The sequence below is a fragment of the Rana temporaria genome, chromosome 4 (assembly GCF_905171775.1).
Source record: "Rana temporaria chromosome 4, aRanTem1.1, whole genome shotgun sequence".
Lineage (NCBI taxonomy): Eukaryota > Metazoa > Chordata > Amphibia > Anura > Ranidae > Rana > Rana temporaria.
The window spans coordinates 166,326,386-166,346,718 of NC_053492.1; the positions used below are offsets into that span (position 1 = coordinate 166,326,386).

General features: G+C 42.7%; 1 protein-coding gene across 1 annotated transcript in view; it reads right to left on the reverse strand.

Annotated features, from left to right (window-relative positions):
• Window positions 1-1,209: 1,209 nt before the first annotated feature.
• PDCD10 (programmed cell death 10) overlaps window positions 1,210-20,333 on the reverse strand; it is a 57,723-nt gene continuing 38,599 nt past the window's right edge. The window contains exons 3-8 of the mRNA XM_040349308.1: window positions 16,101-16,154; window positions 8,191-8,308; window positions 7,888-8,014; window positions 6,234-6,312; window positions 4,982-5,064; window positions 1,210-1,711 (exon numbers count right to left, since the gene is read on the reverse strand). Of these exons, the coding sequence (XP_040205242.1) occupies window positions 1,630-1,711; window positions 4,982-5,064; window positions 6,234-6,312; window positions 7,888-8,014; window positions 8,191-8,308; window positions 16,101-16,154 (543 nt within the window). The 3' untranslated portion in view covers window positions 1,210-1,629. The remainder of the gene's footprint in view (window positions 1,712-4,981; window positions 5,065-6,233; window positions 6,313-7,887; window positions 8,015-8,190; window positions 8,309-16,100; window positions 16,155-20,333) is intronic.

Here is a 20,333-nt window from a genome sequence, read left to right on the forward strand (position 1 = left end):
CATCTTTCCTGTGGGTACCCCCATAGCAAGCTATGGGGACACCTGTGAGCATGCTCACAAGCCGGGCTATGTGCACCTATAAACACACGCACACACAGTGCGGCTCATCTACACTCCCCCTTTTTGACCGATAGCGGGAGCCTGTAAAAGGTTTTTTACCTTAACGCAGACATTAGAACAACTTCAAGCTAGATTTGTTATTTGGAGGTTACAAAGGGTAAAGGACTCTCTCTACCCCATGTGAAAGAGCTGGGTGTCTGAGCATCCAATCACTAGCCTCCCCAAGGCTGGGGGGGGGGGGGGGAATTCGGGAAGAAGGGGAGTAACATGTTCCCCTATATGCCAAATATGTGCATATTTCTCTTGACCAGTTGCTAAATAAGGTTGTAGGGAGTGAAGGGAAGCATGTGCTGCAGATAGGTTTACCGTTTAAGTGAACCTCCGATTTGAAAAAGGAACCTGGTCATGAAGATTATTAGAGGCTTCCATTACTGAACTCTCCTTTGAAAATGCTAGTTTCCCTGGCTATCATTCTGACGTTTTGATTTAATGCTGTACAAAATTACAGACTCAGAACAAGTAGAGACAAGTAGTTGACACCCATTTACAGAATACATGTTCTAGGACTTTGGTTGAAAAATACTGAAGATAGACAGCCAGGTATCTAGTATTTTTAGAAGGTGGTAGCCCTCAGAGTCACTATCGATTTGCAGGTCTTTGGCCACAAAAATTACAGCATGCAAAATATAGAAAAATCTTGTTTGAGCTATCTGCAATTGACACGGAAACCTTTGCTTTCCAAAATGGTTTAACTGGATTGGAGTATTTGATATGCAGAGCTTTTGGTCCACCTCACAATAACCCCAATGGTCAGTTCATCCAAAAATGATTATTTGGAGTACATGTCCAAATGGGTCGTTTCACCCAGTACTAGTTGTGATCCAAGTGCCCAGGTTCAAACACTTGTGGTCATTCTCCTTGAAATGTTAATGACAGGGATGCAGCTGAAGATTCAGACTCCTCTGGTATCATTGAAGAGGGCACAGCATGTTACTAATGCAGCCCTAGGTGATACAAATGTGCCCGCCACAATAAAATCCATTCTGGAGAAACGCATCTTTTACCAGTTCCAGTATTTGCAAAACAGTATAGTACCATCTTTGTCCAAATCCATCAAAATGTAAATATTAATGCACAAAGAGACGCAAGTTAAAATAGAGTTTAACAGATGTAAACTATTTATTGAATATTTGCCACCAAATATTGTTAAATACATAATCTTGCAGCTTTTCGGTTTCAAGTTAAAATGTCAGAAACAGAACACCAATATTTACAATTCTTATAAGGAATGTTATATAATGACACATTAAGGCGTAAATTTTTTTGGCTTATAATTCTGAAAAGAATGATAATAGCAAAAAAGTGATGCAAAATCTTCGTTGTAAGATTATGATAAGCTACAATAAATCTTACAAAAATATGGTGTAAGATGGCAATAATCCCATTTAACATCCTGCATTTATGTCCCTCTTGCGGAACTGATAATTTATACAGTCAAAACTTAATTTACATAATAAAAGTAGCTCTGTCCACCACTGAAAATTACAGCTCTCAGTCATTTACACATTTTCAGGCCACAGTTTTAAAGGTCTGGAGTATCAAGTTGGTTTGATGAATTAAGCGGTTGGCACTTATAAATACATTTAATGCCCTAAAAAACAAACAACAAAAAAAAACATTAGTGGAAGCAAAACATAATAAATTCGTTACAATGTTCCATATAAAGATACTTTGACAAAAACTGTATAGTTAAAGCACACCATAAATTTACCCTTTTTAGATACACCCATCAGATATTTAAAGGTTCACTTTTCCCACCTTAAAGCGGTAGTTCACCCACAATCCCATGATGTTACCATCGAGACAGGCATTGTAGCGCGAGCTACAGTATGCCTGTCCCGATTTTTTTAACCCCGTACTCACCTCGTAGTCGTCCATCGTAGATTCCGGCTCCCGCGGGGAATGGGCGTGCCTATGGAGAGGGAGGATGATTGACGGCCGGCCCTGGCACGTCACTCTCCCCGAAGACAGCCGGAGTAGGTCTCGGCTCTTCACGGCGCGTGCGCACAGGCTATGCGCACGCGTCGTGAAGACCAAGCCTATTTCGGCTATTTCCGGAGAAGCGTGACGCGCCAGAGCCGGCCGTCAATCATCCTCCGTCTCCAGAGGCACGCCCATTCCCCGGTATCTTCGATGGACGACTACAAGGTGAGTATGGGGGGAAAAAATTCGGGACAGGCATACTGTAGCTCGCGCTACAGTGCCTGATTTAAAGGTAAAAGAAAAAAAATTTTTTTTTTTTACTGTCGATAGGGTGAACCCCCGCTTTAATGCATCCCTTGCTTAGTCTTCTCGACTCTTCATTGGATAGATCAGTGGTCATCAACCTTGTCCTGCAGGGCCCACTAACAGGCCAGGTTTGCAAGATAACTGAAATACATCACAGCTGATATCATTTGCTCCTCAGTGATTGCAGTATTCTAGACTGCATCTCCCCAAGGTAATACATAAAACCTGGCCTGTTAGTGGGCTCTGCAGGACAGGGTTGATGACCACTGCTATAGATGATAGCAGCGCAGCAAATCCAATGACGCGGGCATGAGTCCTGCAATTGGCAGCTATGGATGCCGAATACAGGACTTGGGAGCACACCCGCAAGGTAACCCCCTTGGGAAAGAGCTTCCCAGAGGGGGTTATCTGAGGCGGGGAGGAGCCAAGGCAGCCACCGAAGGACCCCAGAACAGCAGAATCGGGGCAACTCTGCAAAACTAACTGCACAGTGGAGGCAAGTATGATATGTATGTTATTTAAATAATGAACCTATACAACCACTTTAAGACCTACTAAACTGAAAATGACAGTAAAGGCAATATTAGAGCTCTTATCCTTGTAAAAACGCCTGTGTTCGATGTGTCCCATTTATACTGCAATGCAGCTGGGAGCTGCGCTGCAGTGTAAAAATGCAGACATGCTGCCTTTTATCCTAGCATACTCTACAGAAGCGCGTGGCACTGCATAGCAATGACCTGCTGTACAGCGCCATGAAGTGTACTTTTGTACACTCAAAGTTGGTACAAAAAAAAACACACAAAAATAAAAATATATAATAGCTGTGTAATGCACTGAATCACTCGAATGTCCCTATACCACAGTTGGGAAGGTAAAGCGCTCCAGCAGCTGTCCGTTCTATTATGAAGTCAGCCTTAGCCATTTCGCTGCCACCAATGTATGTCATACATTGGCTGCAGGAGGGTTTTTTTTTTTTATTAACACATATTACAGCTTCTACAGCAGCTGGAATTGCTTGTAAACCTGACAAGTCAATTGTTAGGCGGAAGTGACCTTGGTAATGTAAACTTTTGGGTACCAAAAGTTTGTAGTTTTCTCACAGACACATTGCAATTTCAATAGGCCGGTCACGCTTGATATGCAATTACATGATGCAACCTCTTATTTTAATATTTTACTAGTCCCTGTTCCTCAATTTCCCTTAAAGAAATTGTGTGCAAAGCCGTGCCTTGCCGATCGCTCCACCTCCACAAATAGATCTCTTCCCCTTGATGGCCACTACTCTGCTTAGCATACCTTAGCTACTTATTGCCAAGAACACAATCAACTGAGTTGGTGAAAGCCAGGGAAAGACCTATGTATGTGGAGAAAGAGCCATCAGCAGGGCAGGGCGGATGACAGGTTCCCTGTTTTGAGCAATGCCTTCTCCATTATTGTGCAATAGAACAGGAGGTATTTTTGTGCAGGAATCTTTTTAGTCAAGGATCAGTTGAAGAAGTGAATACGAGTGGCCTTATCTTTTTTATGCGATCGCAATTGTGCAAAAAGAGACAAAGCATGCAATATAAAAACCCCATTCAGTTGTGTCCAAATGTATTGCAAAATCATCCTATTTAAATGTGCTCTTGTGCTCCAAAAAATTGCAACCACTGTACACAAAACATACAATATATTACAGCGCTTGCAATAGTGCAAAAATGTATATCATACAAAGACACATAGAAATTATATTGTTGTATATTACAAAAACGTCCCAATAAATGTGCTCTAGTGCTCCAATCCTCTGAAAAGTGCCAAGTGCGCCAGCTTCCACTCTGTGGCGTGACACTCCGTTTTTGCAATATGCAATACAATCTGTGTTTTGTTAACATTGTATGATGTTGATATCAATTTTTGCACTATAAAAGCCTCACCACAATTGTGTTCAAATGTATTGCAAAAATATCCTATTAAAAAGTGCTCTTGTGCTCCAAAAAAATGCAAGCCCTGTACACACAACATACAAAATATTACAGCTCTTGCTATTTTTTTGGAGCAGAAGAGCACCTTTTAATAGGATATTTTTGCAATACATTTGTGATGAAGTTTTTGTATTAAATGCTTTGTCTCGTTTTTGCACTATTACTTGTGCTGTAATTTATTTATTGCATGATCGTAAGAGAAAACCGCTTAATCTCTGAAAACACTGTTCTGCCCTTTCGAGGTCCTCTCAGCTTTTTGGCAACTAGGAGCCAAAAGTATGCCATGGCCTTAGTCAGAATTAAGCAACAGCTATTAACTGAGGCAGGGCAGAGCCGATCATAGGAAATCTAGAAGTGCAATGCACACTATAGTACGCTGCATAGGGCAGGCTTTCCATTTTGAGAGATTGCTACCATCAGCTACATAAATGACACTTGCAGATCCCACCTCACTTCAACTCCACAAAGCAGAACTTATTGAATAGCGTGATGATGTCACTCACGACAATGATTTATGCAGCACAAGAGCAGGGTTCATTGGAAAATTTGTAGCAGTGGCTGCTGTGGAGTGGGAAAGGGGCGTTTTTCGATATGAGTAGAGCCTTGAGATCAGCATTAACTACGCCTGTGCTTCTTACATTAGAGAATAAATACTTTCACAAGATACTTACTTTCCATCTTTAAAATAGGTTTTCAGAGTATCGCTAAAACTTTTAGAGTACTTTACAAATTCTTTCTTTTGGTGCTCAAGCGCCTGTAGACAGAAAAAGTAATGCAATAAGTGGATAATATCACAAACATTAATAAGGAAGAACATTTTATAATTAAATACATGCCATGCGTAGATGTAAACCCTAACTGAGCAGTATATAGTTTCCTAAAGCACACTGTCAAACAAGTGTGTATTGTAAGGGTCACATGTAGTCTAAGGGAAGTGCCTGGACGCAGAATTATCAGGTATTTTTAAATGAAAGCTGAAAATTTAAACACACCAAGGAGAACTTGAAATCATATTAACATGTTAAAGTGTATAATATTTGTTGGGTTTACATCTACTTTAAACCACTTGCCACCCGCCTAAAATGCCAGAGAAGCGGTACGCTCTTGTTCTGGAAGGACGTCATTTGACAGCGCTCTTTAACCATGTGATCGGCTGCACAGAAGTGTGGTTAATTGGCTCTCCTCACCTCGCACTGAGTGCGTGGCGAGGAGTGCCGATCAGTGGTATCTCCTCGTAGAGTAGACCAGGACAGGCAATTAGGGCACTGACCATCAGTGCCCTGATTACAGGAAAACGCCAAATGGATAATTTTTCTCCTTCATTGATGTATGCTGATGAGGCTGTACTGATGGGCGGCATTGGTGGGCACCGATAAGGCGGCACTGATCAGTTACACTGATGACCAGCATTACTAGGCAGCACTGGCAGGCGGTATTTTTGGGCACAGAGGAGGCAGATGTGCCTCCTTCCTCTTCGGGACCGATGTCCCTTGTAAACAAGCCGTGATCTGCTTTTTCTTCTCACGCTGTCATTATCGATCCTTTGTTTACATGATGTGATCAGCTGTCATTGGCCCCTTACACAGATCTATGATCCACCGAGTCTCAGTGACTCCGTGATCACAGTGCACGCCCTGCAGGTAGGGCGCACGTTGCGTGCAAAGGGGAGAACGTCCATTGACGTCCTCCAGGATTTTCAGGCCCGTGCTGTAGCCATCATTTGACTATAGCGCAGGCCTCTAGTGGTTAAGGCAGTTACAGGAACAGTTTTTCTTCTGTCTAGAATAAAGGTTTTACATAAATAAAAAGATGATTGTACAACACTCCTGACATTGGTAAATGGTTTCTCTCATCCCTGCAACTACTAAATCTATTCTATAGAAAAAACAAACTTATTGCACGCCCTCCCAAACCCTTACTTACCCTACGATTCTGGTACTGGTACTTTTTGAAGACATTGTTGACTGTGTCAAGAAGTTCCTTTATTGCACTAGCAATATCTCTGTTTAAGTAAAAATAAAAATTGTAGCATTAATAGCATAGTAACAGCATTTGTTGTATGTTTTTACAGCGATTTGGAGAACAATGCTACTGAATGCACATATGAAATAAAGTGCCATTCATAGGAATGGATAGCCATTTGTTTGGTGGTTCTTTCGATAAAATATTACTTACTTCATTTTATATATTTGGGATCTGAAAAGAACTTCATTCAATAAAAGAAATGCTGCTCTGTAAGTAGGGATTGCACTTGGCTAAGACAGACCCAAAGTCACAGAAATGGAAAAGGAGTTTCCCAAAACATACAAAAGGGTTTTCTAAATTGCACCCAAGAATAGTTGATGATATGTTAACAAAATTGAGATGTTCCCAAACGTTCTACAAAAAGTCATTACAATTAGTGTGCTTATATTCCACAGTTATTAAACAGATGCCTGTTCAAGTAGATACAAATGTCCCCTTATATGACATATACATGTCTAAACAAAATGGGGGTGTGCAACCCCACACACCAAAGCCAAAGGGCAAATGTCCAAACGCTTATTAGAATTTAAATAAATGGTGAAAATTACGGCATGTGTGTTTTTCAGTACTTTTAGGAATGGGACCCAAAATGCCATATAATAACCAAACAAAATTGGGCAATTGGAAGATTTATATTAAATCACTCCAAATGAGAGATTATGGCGCCATTAAAAATAAAATAAGTTTTGATGAAAAACCCCAAAAAAATAAATGTAATAACTGCACCACAATAAATGTTTACTACTACTATAATAATGGAGCCAGGGTATCGCATAAAAATTACTCTTGGTTATAGTCCAAAGGATCCAACAACTTCTGTGGTCATCACCAATTGGGTTTCCCGTTCCCCGTAGCAGTGCCCAGCTCCCCAAGCCCTTTGGTTTGACAATCCTTTGCCATTAGCCGTGAAAATTTACAGAATTTCAAAATTCAACTCCCATTGACTTCTATGGGGTTCACATTATTGAATTTTATGACGAGCTTGCCAAACATCTTATAATAAGGTTTTTAAATTTGCATTGAAGTCTTTTCCATTTTATTTGTAAAAATTAAAATGAAACTGAAAAGAAAAAATTCAAATCAATTTCGGGCTGTATACACTGCGCACAGAAGTCAAGGGGGATGAATACTTCTCTAAAAAGCAAGGTATATAAATTCTGGAGATTTTCCAAAGAAACCACTACAGCCATTTCTAGAACAGAGGGGAAAAAAAAAAAAAAACGAAAGGCAACACCAAGAAAGTTACCAGAGCAAAGTGTCTGCCTAACCTCTGCTTTAAATGCACATAAGGAACAGTATGCCATTTAGCTGGGAAAAAAGGTAGCAGCAGCTAAAAACACACTGTAAAAAATATGAGGTGAAGTGGTTTGAACAAAAACAATGTCAGAGGGGATTATCCAGGGTATAGGTCATTAAACAGCCACTTTCTTCATCAGTAGCAAGTAAAGATATCTGTTCATGCAGACCAGTACCTACATTTGGCTTTATTACTAGTGCAATCAGAAGAAAAGCTGTAAATGGCATCAGTTTTTAGTACATTTGTAGAACTCACTTGATTGTCTGAAGGAACCTCACTCTGTCATTGATTTCATCAGGTATCTTGCCAAGGATCTGCTTAAGTGCTCGTGCTTTCTCATTTAGCTCCTGGAACTCTGGCTCAGGCCTTTCAATCATATATTCTGAAAGTAGAAAAAAAAAAAAAAAAGTGTATGAAGCCAGTGACAGCATTGACCAGAAACTTCCAATACACTACAATCTAGGGAAAAAATAAAGTATGTATACCATCTCAATGCACTGGACATAATTCTGCTGTACATGAACTTGAAACAAAAAAAAAATATGATTGAAAACTCACCTTCCACATCAGCAGCTGCCATACGCAGGAGAGATTCTGTAAAATTCACTTCTACACTCTTCTTTTCCAGAATTTTTGTAATAATATCTTGCGTGAGCCCCGGATTCTCTTTTTCTGCCTGTGTGGGAATAAAAAAAAAAAAAATATTAAATAAAAGCCACCAACATTTTTCTGCAACTACAGAACCAAAAATACAGTACTGTAGGTTCAGGGTTGGAAATGCACATTTCTGTACCGTTTTTCCTTTAAAGCACATTTTATCATGTTACGGCAAATACCCCAGGTACAGTATAAAACAGGTGAACAGAATTTGGGGAAGGTACAAGTCATTTTTGGCTCAAAATTCAAACGCAATGCATTTTAAAACCAAACAGGGATAGGTTCATTTGTCCCAGGGCCATTTTAAAGCGGTGGTTCCCCTAAAAATACGATTTTAACATTGCTTTTCCCAAATAAATTACGATTCGAATCGGCCGGTTTTATAAAAAAAAAGGTCCGTACATACCGTTTGTTGTTTTCGTTCCCACCGCCACTTCCGGGTACGATGCTGGCGGTGGGCGTTCCTAATTGATGGACAGGCATCCGACCGACGCATACATCGCGTCACGAGATGCCGAAAGAAGCCGAACGTCGGTGCGGCTCTATACGGCGCATGCGCACCGACGTTCGGCTTCTTTCGGCATCTCGTGACGCGATGTATGCGTCGGTCGGATGCCTGTCCATCAATTAGGAACGCCCACCGCCAGCATCGTACCCGGAAGTGGCGGTGGGAACGAAAACAACAAACGGTATGTACGGACCTTTTTTTTTATAAAACCGGCCGATTCGAATCGTAATTTATTTGGGGAAACCCATGTTAAAATTTTATTTTTAGGGGAACCACCGCTTTAAGGTGGCACCCAGATCTCCTTTGCCAGTTCCCAATTGTGTCTTCAGGTGAGTAGTGAAGTCATAAACTAAACGCGTTTCTTTGGATTCCAGAGCTGCGGTGTGATGCAATAAAGCGTACATCATACCTCCTCCCTGCCACACGGCTCTGTAGCCCAAAATGTGGGCTGCAGGGCAGTATGAAAGGGCCGAGAGACTCCCCTTGGCCTCTTCTGGATCACAAGAAGTTGAAGTATGTCTGAGCCAGTTTGGAGCCAAAAGAATCACCAGAATGCCCCCCAATTCAATCCTGTGTACCAGAAACAGAAGGATTTTTAATGGAGAGGCAAAAAGCAGGTGAAAATGTTGACCAGTCACCATGGTCTGTGACCCAAGATAAAAAGCCTTTTTCCTCCCTTTTTTGGGTGCCCTGGGAAAAAACAAGCATTCAACCATTGCAGTGTGAAGACGCCTCACTGCACGGGTAGATTCTTCCCTGGAGTTCAAACAAAATTAAACCCAAAAAGGCAAAGATAATGCAGTTGACCAATTCTTAGAAACGATAGATGCATTTGTTTTCTTTACGCTCAAATTTTCACCTGGTGATCCTGCCAACAAGGCTGTTTTTCAACAGTAGAAGCGGTCCTGTAGATATGGCTGTTGGAGGGTTGAGACCAGTCATTTACCACTGACAGGGGTGCATACAATGATCATCTTTTATTTATGCAATGCCTTTATTCCAAAAAGGAACAAAAAAAACAAAAAAAAAAACCTGTTTGCTGTACCTGCTTAAAGGGGTTGTAAAGGAAAGTTTTCACCTTAATGCATTCTGTGCATTAAGGTGAAAAAACTTCCGACTATAACCACCCCCCGGCCCCCAGTTATACTTACCTGACCCCTCGAAAGTCCCACGCTAGGCCCCGACATCCTCTTGGCCGCTCAGCCTGGCCTTGATTGGCTAGAGCGGATGAATTGAAAGCAGCGCAGCCATTGGCTGGTGAATTGAAAGCAGAGCAGCCATTGGCTGCTGTCAATCACATCCAATGACGCAGCGCGCAGAGCCGAGTGATACAGTGAGCGGCTATGACCGCTCGCTGTATCACGGGAGCGCGCCCGCAAGGACTCCACACAATGCGACGGAGCTCGCATGAACGAGTGGAGTTCTTGCGGGGAGGACCAGAGACAGCCGCCGAGGGACCCCAGAAGCAGGAGCTGCACAGGAGGTAAGTATAACATGTTTGTTACTTAAAAGAAAAAAAAATGTGTTTAAAACCCCTTTAAAAGTGTGAGGTGGAGTTTAGCTTCAATTTGTTAGTGTATCTAAAGCTGCTTGTATATCCAACACTCCATTCCTCCCAGCATGGTAATGCGTTCAAAAGGGTGTCTGTTGCCCCTCCATCCAGAGTGTAGGCACCCTAATACAGGAGGTGTTTTATGGGTCAGATCATCCAGTTACCGGATATAAGGAGTGAAAGACAATTTTTTCGTTTTGAGGTCAATACTGCCTTCAGTTTAACATGGTAGGTTTTTATCATTAGTAACTACTGTACACTAAAGAGGCTCCAAAGACAAAACATTTACCTTCATGCATTCCCTGCATTAAAAGGATAGGTTCACCTTTGGGAGCACGCTACATGTTTCACCTGCTTTCAGTCTCCCTCTCTCTCTCTCCACAGGACAGGGAGGCAGTAATGAGAGCCATTGGCTCCTGGTGCTTTCAATAATCCTGTAGGCAGAGTGTGGGAAAGTCGGACTGAGCTGTACAAGCACACAAGCCCAGCTTGGGAATGAGCTTGCAGGTGCATTCCCATAGGAGGCAGCTTCCTATGATCGTGCACTGAGAAGAGCAGGAGTCAGGAGCACCAGCAGGGGACCACAGAAAAGGAGGGTTGGAGGTTTAGAACCACCCTGTACAATACCATGGCACAGAGCAGGTAAGTATACAAAAAAAAAAAAAAAAAGCGGCCTTTAAAAACATCTTAAAGAGGAAGTAAACCTCGATGGGGTTTACTTAACTAGGTCTCCCTGCAAAGGAAAAGCATAATGGGCTACTATGCATCGCATAGTAGCCCATTATGTCACATTTACCTGGAGGAGAAGCCTGCAATGTCCCCGTCTTCCTCCATGGCAGCAAGCGTTCATCTTCACCACCTTTCTTCTGGGGGCTGTGAACTTTGGCTCTGTGGCTGGCTGGAGTCGCGTGGGAGCCACCTTAACAGCATGACCCCAGCTTGAAATGGCACAGTGTGCCCTTTTAAGATGGCGCATGCGCAGAAGAAGGCATCACTCGGGGAAATTGCAAGCACCTACAGGTAAGCCTTAATCTAGGCTTACCTGTAGGTGTAACTTCTCCCCGAGGGTTTACAACCACTTTAAGGAATGCTGGCCAATGAAGGGCCACATTTTCAAAACATTCTTGTTTTTACTTCAAAAGCATAAAGGTCTGTGTCCATGAGTTTCTCACTTCAGAAATGCTTCTCTCCCAAGCAGGTCAGCTGCACCTGCGATGAATTCTGAATGATCTCAGAAGTGTCTCAAACTTATGTGAAAAGCGCTGACATTTGCCCATCAACACTGAGCCCTCATGTAAACCTGCTAAGAAGTCATCGCCTAGCTTTTGTTTGTGGGTATAAAAGAGTGGATCCCCCATTGGCTTCCATCAAAGACCAACATCAGGAAGGAGATTGATCAAACCGACATGAAACACTTTGGATTACCACTTCTGATTTTCTGACGGGTAGCTGTGGGGCTGCCAATCCCAGTGTAGAAGACATGTGCTTATCTCAGTTTCCCTAACTGCTCCAAAAAAAAGTAGATAAAAAGGCAACAAAGATGAGAGAGAGTGCTCTATGGCACTAGACATCAAAAGAAAAGGATGATCAAAGTGGCCCAACTCTCCCAGGTCACCTCCTTTTCCTGAGGAAACTGCCATCCACATCAACCACCTTTCTGAATACTGTAAACCACGAATGAGTGAATCTTGTTGTCAGAACAAATTAGACGGCTCCATCCAATGCTTTAATAAACAAACTCCCTAAAATAGGCCAAGCCCGAGCACCTTTGTAACCAGTAATGACTCATTTACATGGAGTGGCACACCTAAGCTCAGCGCTGGCTAAATTGGGCCATTAGTGTTTATTATTTTCTTGGTGTAACCTCAGCAGGGGAAGTACATGAGGTCGCTGATCTGAAAACTCTGCAGTATATGTTACTTATTGCTGGTTAAATAATTAGCTACAAATTAAACAATTCTATAGAAGGCTATGCAAGATATGTGGAGAGGGGTCAGTAACCAACATATTAATAAGAGTATGATTCATTACGTCTGCCAGCTTTAGAAGAACTCAATCTGCCACATCTAAAAACGCAGTGTAGGTCACCTTGGCAAACAAACAGAGGTAGATATGCCCCATGGGTCGCATGGGAAAGCTTTAATTACATTTGCATTTCATCTGCCTGATTAATGATCTCACATGGGAAGATGAGAAAGGTTTGCTTCATTACAAATCTCAGCACACGTATAAGTAGCAGGTACAGTATAAAGAAAAACTTGTGTTCCAACATTTACAAGAATCTTAAATACCAACAAACCTGCAGGAATGGCCAGACAGTATTCCTGTTCCTTCTATTACTAGTGAAATACACGCTCACAGGCCACTATATTAGGTACACCTGGTTAGTACCGGGTCGGACCACCTTTGGCCTTCAGAACGGCTTTAATTAAACAATGTGTTGGAAAAATTCCTCAGATTCTTGTCCATATTTACACAATAGCATCACACGGTTGCTGCAGATTTGTCAGCTGCACATCCATGTGAATCTCCCGTTCCACCACATGCCAAAGGTGCTTTATTGGATTGAGATCTGATGACTGTGGAGGCCATTGGATCCCCCCCCCCCCCCCCCCCACACCACCAGCCTGAACCATTGATACAAGGCAGAATGGATCCATGCTTTCATGTTGTGTATGCCAAATTCTGACCCTACCATCTGAATGTCGCAGCTGAAATCCAGATTCAGATCAGGCAACGTCTTTCCAATTTATTGTCCAATTTTGGTGAGTCAGTGCGAATTGTAGCCTCAGTTTCCGGTTCTTCGCTGACAGGAGGGGCACCTGGTGTGGTCTTCTGCTGCTGTAGCCCATCCGCTTCAAGATTTGATGCATTGTGAGTTCAGAGATGGTATTCTTCATACTTTGGTTGTAACGAGTGGTTATTTACGTTAAAGTTGCCTTTCTATCATCTCAAACCAGTCTGCCTATTCCCCTCTGACAAGGCATTTTTGTCCACGGAACCTCCGATCACTGGACATTTTCTCTTTCGGGCCATTCACTGTAAGCCCTAGAGATGGTTGTGTGTGAAAATCCCAGTAGAGCAACAGTTTTTGTAATAGACCAGCCCGTCTGGCACCAACAACAATGCCAAGTCACTTAAATCCCCATTTTGACGCTCGGTTTGAACTTCAGCAAGTAGTCTTTACCACATCTAGATGCCTAAATGCATCGGGTTGCTCCCATGCGATTGGCTGATTAGCAATTTGTGTTACCAAGCAATTAAACAGGTGTACCTAGGGTTGCCACCTCATCCCTTTAAAACAGAACACATATTAATTACACAGGTTATGTGGCTAATTAAGGTAGTAATTTGACTCATTTGGTGCCTTACCTGCATTAAATTAGCCTCAGAACCTGTGTAATTCATATGTGTTCTGTTTTAAAGGGATGAGGTGGCAACCCTAGGTGTACCTAATAAAGTGGTTGCAGGAAAGAAATTCGCACAGTCTATGGCCTGCCTTAGATTGGATTTCCTGTCACTTTCAGCTACATCTTCAGAACAGAAAGTTAAAAGCCCAATGAAAGCTACAAATTTGAAATGGAGCAGAAGCATGTTAAGTTGTAGTACACACTTCAGTGGGTTTTTTTTTCTCCCAGCGCTGTTTACTGGTACAAGCTGTACGAAAGTAGAATTCTGGGTTTGTACTGTAGTTTGATTGGGCTTCACAAAGGTGCACCAATTAATGTTGTTTGAGAGTCCTCCCACCCGGTGAGCCCGCCCCTCATGACGTCACAGTCCCAGGGGGCATGATGGGACTGTGATGTAATGGGGGGCGGGCTCACTGGGTGAACATCACCCGGTGACCAAGCCCCATGCCTATAAAAATCGTTGCGCACACGGCATTACAGTGGGAGAGCGCATTGTGTCAACATCGGAAGAAAAGAAGAGGGAAGAAGAAGACGGAGAAGACCGGGCCAATGCTAGAAAAAGAGCTGGAATGAAGATAGCTCAGGAGCCTGGCAAAAGGCACCGGAGAGTGGGAGAAGAGAGCGGAGAGTCGGAAGGCCCTTAACATGAGCACCCCCTATGTTGAGGGCATGCGGCCTGGTAGGGTTCGGTGGGGGGGCGCTCGCTCGTCCCCACCCCCTTTCCTGACCGGCCTGCGTGGACAAGGGTCTGTTATGGATCTTGGGGGGACCCCCATGCCGTTTTTTCGGTGTAGGGGGTTCCCCTTTAAATCCATACCAGACCCAAGGGCCTGGTACGCTCTTGGAGTGGGAACCTATGCCGTTTTTTTTATTTAAGAGTTCCCGCCTCAAGATCAGCAGAGCACAAGTCGCATGCCAAAACGGATCATGCAAGACGGTGTTCGGACTTCAATGATATTCAATGGGCTGAAGTAGGATCAAATTCAGATCAAAGTAGTACAGGGAGCATTTTCAAAGTCGAACCGACATGTGTCGGACCAGTTAAAACGGCTCCCATAGGGAAGCATTGATTTTCACACGTCATGCGACATGAGCTCCCAATGTTGGAGCGTTTGTCACACAAGTGTGAACTCAGCCTAAGAGGGCTTCAAGCTTCTGGTGTGCAAATTTTGTGGAAGCAGAGATCTTGCATGGCCCAGTCTTCAGTAAAGCACCTTCTTCATACGTAAAAGAAGCAGAAAGCGGTTTAAAAAGCTTAGGAGATTTTGAAGATCCAAAAAAGGTGACCTTCAGCTAAGTTAGCTATTCTACAAAATCCTCTACAAGAAAAAGGAAGAACTCTTGAATTATCCACTAGTCATTAGTACGCTGTCAGAGCCCATGCTGTTGTCACCTGCATGGCATAGAAGGGAGCCTTTTCCGTGGTGTCCAGGCCAGTGCACAGCGTTAAGAGTGCCAAGTTGTGAATACATGTGCTGTAAATATGTGCTCACTGAAGCTCATAGCCTTGGCAAAGCTGGAAAAAAAAAAAAAAAAAACTGGCACCAAAAAGGTGAAAAACTGGCACCCAATAAAAAAAAAAAAAAAAAAACTGGCCAGCACAGCACCGTCAGTGGCTACTTCCCTTCAGTGCCCAAGAGCAGCAGGACTCATGACTTATGACTTTGCAGATAACAGCACTTACTGGCCAAACCTTTTCTGCAACAGCGCTTAAAAAGTTCAGTTGATTGGCCCAACATGTACCCCCCCCCCCCCAGCAGACTTTCCCACACAGTGGCCATCAGGATCTAAGCTTCATTGCGGCACACCATGACCTGTGCAGCACTCTACAAAGCTCTGCAACATGATGCCTCTCAGTGCCAAGGTGGGAGCTTCCCCAGAGCACCCAGTTCTATAACAGATATGCCACCCCTGGTCTTCTGCTTCCTGGGTCTGGGTACAGTCCCCCAAGTCTTACAGAGAGGAAACCATATTTCTGAGTGGAGGGGAACAGGTCTATCACCTATGGACACAAAAAACACACACAACTCTGGGAAGTGTTACGCAAAGCTGGGTTTCAGCTCTACTTTTTACCAGTATCTAATCACCTAAACGTGGAGCAGATCCCATTAGTCTAAGAATTAACAAAACTGACGTACAATAAAGAAAATAAACACCACAGTTGCTTGGACCTTTATGACAGAATAAAGCATTGCTTTGCACTATGTGGTAATGCAGAAGCTGTAAAGAATGCTTTAAATTAGATCTGAAATTACTTTTTGTAAGAATATGGCCAAGCATAAAATGTGTGTTACCATAGAGCAGAAACCTTCTAAAAGGTTCCAAATCAAGGCCTCCTTACCTTTATAAATGCTGCCCGGAGAGTCTGAGCTGCTGAAAGGTTTACACGTTCTAACTGTGGGAGAGAGATAAAAGACAAATTACACAATGCCATTTAATGCATTTTTTTATCATTGCTCCATAACAATATACAGGTGCATCTCATAAAATTAGATTAAAAAAAAAAAATAAAAAAAAAAAAAAATGTAATTTATCTTAGTAATTCAATTTAAAAAGTGAACCTTCTATATTTTATATAGATGCGTTACACACAGAGTGATATAGTTCAAACATTTATTTTTAAATTTTGAGGATTATGGCTTACAGATGATGAAAAACACAAAATTCAGCATCTCGGGAATATTACAGAAGACTAATAAACTTTTTTTTTAAAAAAAAATTGTAATACTGAAATGCTGGCTCCTGCAAAGTATGCCCATGTATTCTCGTATGCACTTGGTCGGGGCTACTTTTGCATGAATTACTGCATCAATGTCATGTTGCATGGAGGCGATCAGTCTGTGGCACTGCTGAGGCGCTAAGGAAGCCTGAGTTTCTTGGATAGCAGCATTCGGCTCATCTGCATTGTTGGGTCTCGTATCTCATTTTCCTTTTGAGAATACCCCAGAAATTGTCTATGGGGATTTAGGTCAGGCGAGTTTGCTGGCCAATAAAGCACAGCGATACCACAATCATTAAAACCGGGTATTGGTACTTTTCGCAGTGTGGGCAGGTGCCAAGTCCTGCAGGAAAATGAAATCAGCATCTCCATAAAGCTGGTCAGCAGAGGGAAGCCGGAAATGCGCTAGAATTTCCTGGTAGAGGGCTGCGCCGACTTTGCACTTTATAAAACACAGTGGGCCAACACCAGCAGGTGACACGGCTCCCCAAATCATCACAGACAGTGGAAAATTTTGCATTTCATTTGGAAATCAAGGTCCCAGAGTCTGAAGAGTGGAGAGGGGCAGAATCCATATTGCATGAGGTCCAGTGTGAAGTTTCCACTGTGCGTGATGATTTGGGGCACCATGTTATCTGCTGGTGTTGGTCCACTGTATTTTTATCAAGTTCAAAGTCAGCAAAGCCTGCTACCAGAAAATTCTAGAGCATTTCATGCTTCTCTCTGCTGACCAGCTTTATGGAGATGCCAATTTTGTTTTCCAGATAGACTTGGCACCTGCCCACACTGCCAAAGTACCAATACCTGGTTTAATGATCATGGTATCACTGTGCTTGATTGGCCAGGCAACTCGCCTGACCTAAACCCCATAGAGAATCTGTGGGGTATTGTCAAGAGGAAGATGAGACACCAAACCCAACAATGTAGATCAGGGATCCTCAAACTACGGCCCTCCAGCTGTTGCCCAACTACACATCCCAAGAGGCATTGTAAAACTCTGACATTCACAGACATGACTAGGCATGATGGGAATTGTAGTTCCTGAACACCTGGAGGGCCATAGTTTGAAGACCCATGATGTAGATGATCTAAAAGCCACTATCAAACCAACCTGTGCTTCCATAACACCTCAGAAGTGCCACAGGCTAATCCCCTCAATGCCACACTGATGCAGTAATTAATGCAATAGAGCACCGACCAAGTACATAATATATACTTTTCAGTAAGCCAACATTTCTGTATTTTTTTAATATTCAAATTTTCTGAAATACTGATTTCAGGGTTTTCACTAGCTGTAAGTCTTAATCATCAAAACTAAAAAGAAAGAAATGCTTGAACTATATCACTCTGTGTGTAATGCAGGTATATAAAACCGAGTTTCACTTTTTGAATCGAAATACTAAAATAAATTTACTTTTTGATGATATTCTTATTTTATGAGATGCACCTGTGACAGTTAAAGTTTATTACATCATCCATCATTTCTCTGCGACAAAAGTTTACATAAATGAATGCATAATTTGGCACGTCATTGCAACACTCCCTGCCATAAACCACTATGCCATTCAGCCTCACAAATGCATACCCATGTTCCCCCAAAGATCTGCATTTGCCTAGAACTTGTTACACCCTCTGAGATAATGTTTGCTTAGGCACAGAATATGGCATGAGAAGAGGAGCGCCTTCCCCCCAATACCAAAATAGGTCGTAGCTATCCATCATGAAGGCAACCACACATCCTACAGTGTGGCACCCAAGTTTAAACTAGTACATTTTTATGCTCAGACATACTTTTGTGGTTTATGGCACCTAGGTTTACCCGCTAGCCATCTACAGCATTACCTTGCGCAAAAAAGGACTCCAAGTTTGAAGAGGTTGACACATGGTAAAACTGCCTAAACGCTCAAACATTTTTGGAAAGCAGAGACACTGGAAAATAAAATGTTGGTAGTTGCAAGTTTTTTAAACGTAAAATTTGGACGCCTGCCTTTACATGCACATGAACTTTAATGGCATCCCAGTCTTATAGGGTTCAATATTGAGTTGGCTCCCCTTTGCAGCTCTAACCGGCTATAACCTTCTGGGAAGGCTGTCCACAAGGTTTAGAAATGTGTGTCTATGGGAATGTTTGACCATTCTTCCAGAAGCGCATTTGAGAGGTCAGGCACTGATGCTGGCTGAGAAGGCCTGGCTCACAGTCTATGCTCTAAATTCATCCCAGAGTTGGAGGTCAGTCCCTCCACCCCAAACTCACTCATCCAGGTCTTTATTTGGACCAGTGCACAAAGCAAGGCCCATAATTTGGCGGAGGATTATGGTGTGGGGTTGTTTTTCAGGGGTTGGCCTTGGCCCCTTAGTTCCAGTGAGCGAGAACTCTTAAGGCGCCAGCATACCAAGCCATGTTGGACAATTTCATGCTCCCAACTTTGTGGGAACAGTTTGGGGATGGCCAGTTCCTGTTCCAACAGACCTGTACACCATTGACCTTAACCCAATAGAACACCTTTGGGGATGAATTACAGTGGAGACTGCGAGCCAGTACCTCCCCATTTAACATCAGTGCCCGACCTCACAAATGCACTTCTGGAAGAATGGTCAAACAAATCCATAGACACACTCCTAAACCTTGTGGAAAGCCTTCCCAGAAGAGTTGAAGCGGTTATAGCCGCAAAAGATGGGCCAACTCAATACGGACCAAGACTGGGATGCCATTAAAAGTTCATACGCGTGTAAAGGCAGTCATCCAAATACTTCTGACAATATAGTGTAGGTGACTTCATGGATCCCTAAGACACACGATTAGATTTTCGTCTTCAGATTTACCAAAACCATGTAGTGCAAGGGCCTGCCTGATGGCATACAAATTGAAACTCTTAAGGTTTGACCTCATATTATATGGTTTTGGTAAATCTGAAGACAAAAATCTGCAGAAAATCTAATAGTGAGTATGGGGTCTTAGGCTGGGTCCACACTCATGCGAATCCAATTCACATGACAGGAGTGACAGTCTCTCTATGGAGCCGTTTCACACATCCCTGCGGAGCGGATTGCACAGAGGGTCTTGTGCATCTTTGTCTCCTTTTCAAGGAGAATTCAGGCCCGATTAGTCCCTGAAACAGAACAGGGACGAACTGGACCCCTGCTGTGAGCTGCGTCCAAATTAAGTGTGAACCCAGCCTGAAAGGGGATTGAGCCGTGTGTGTGCGCGCGATTCCAATGGTGGTGGTGGGTGGGTCGCGCACGCAAAGAGCCAGAGCAGTGTGTGTATATAAAAAAAGGCATGTAAAAGTCATGTTTGTGGCCTGCGATAAAAAAAAAAAAAATTGTGAATGGTCATCCGTGAGGTTGGGAAAAGTTGAACTGAATCACCATGTTGTACTTCAAGTCATAGTCCAGCCAGGATACAACGAATGGTATTCATGCTTTTTTTTTTTTGAGGCATTGGGCACTAGAATGCATGCCAGCCCTTTAAATTGCAGTAAATGAGGTCAACGTTAACTATTTTATTTAGCAGTTTCACAGCACCATACTTTAAAGCAAGATCCCATCAGATAAACACTACTACTTTAAATATTTCATACATTGCAATCTATTTTTCTACTGCAATCTCAAAACACTGCATTGCAGCTCAAAGAGGTGAATTTCCGATTTTAAGGGTTAGCAGATCAGAGCAATAAAAAAAAAAAAAAAAAAAAAGCTTTCACATCTGCAAAGCTTGCAGTGCTTTGCCCATTCTACAAAGCGCAGTATGAAAAGTATGCAGCATCACGTAGAGAACTGCATCACAAGACTTATAGCAGGTGAAGTAGCCAGCATCTTCTATACGACAGGAAATATCTGCACCCGATTCTGCAG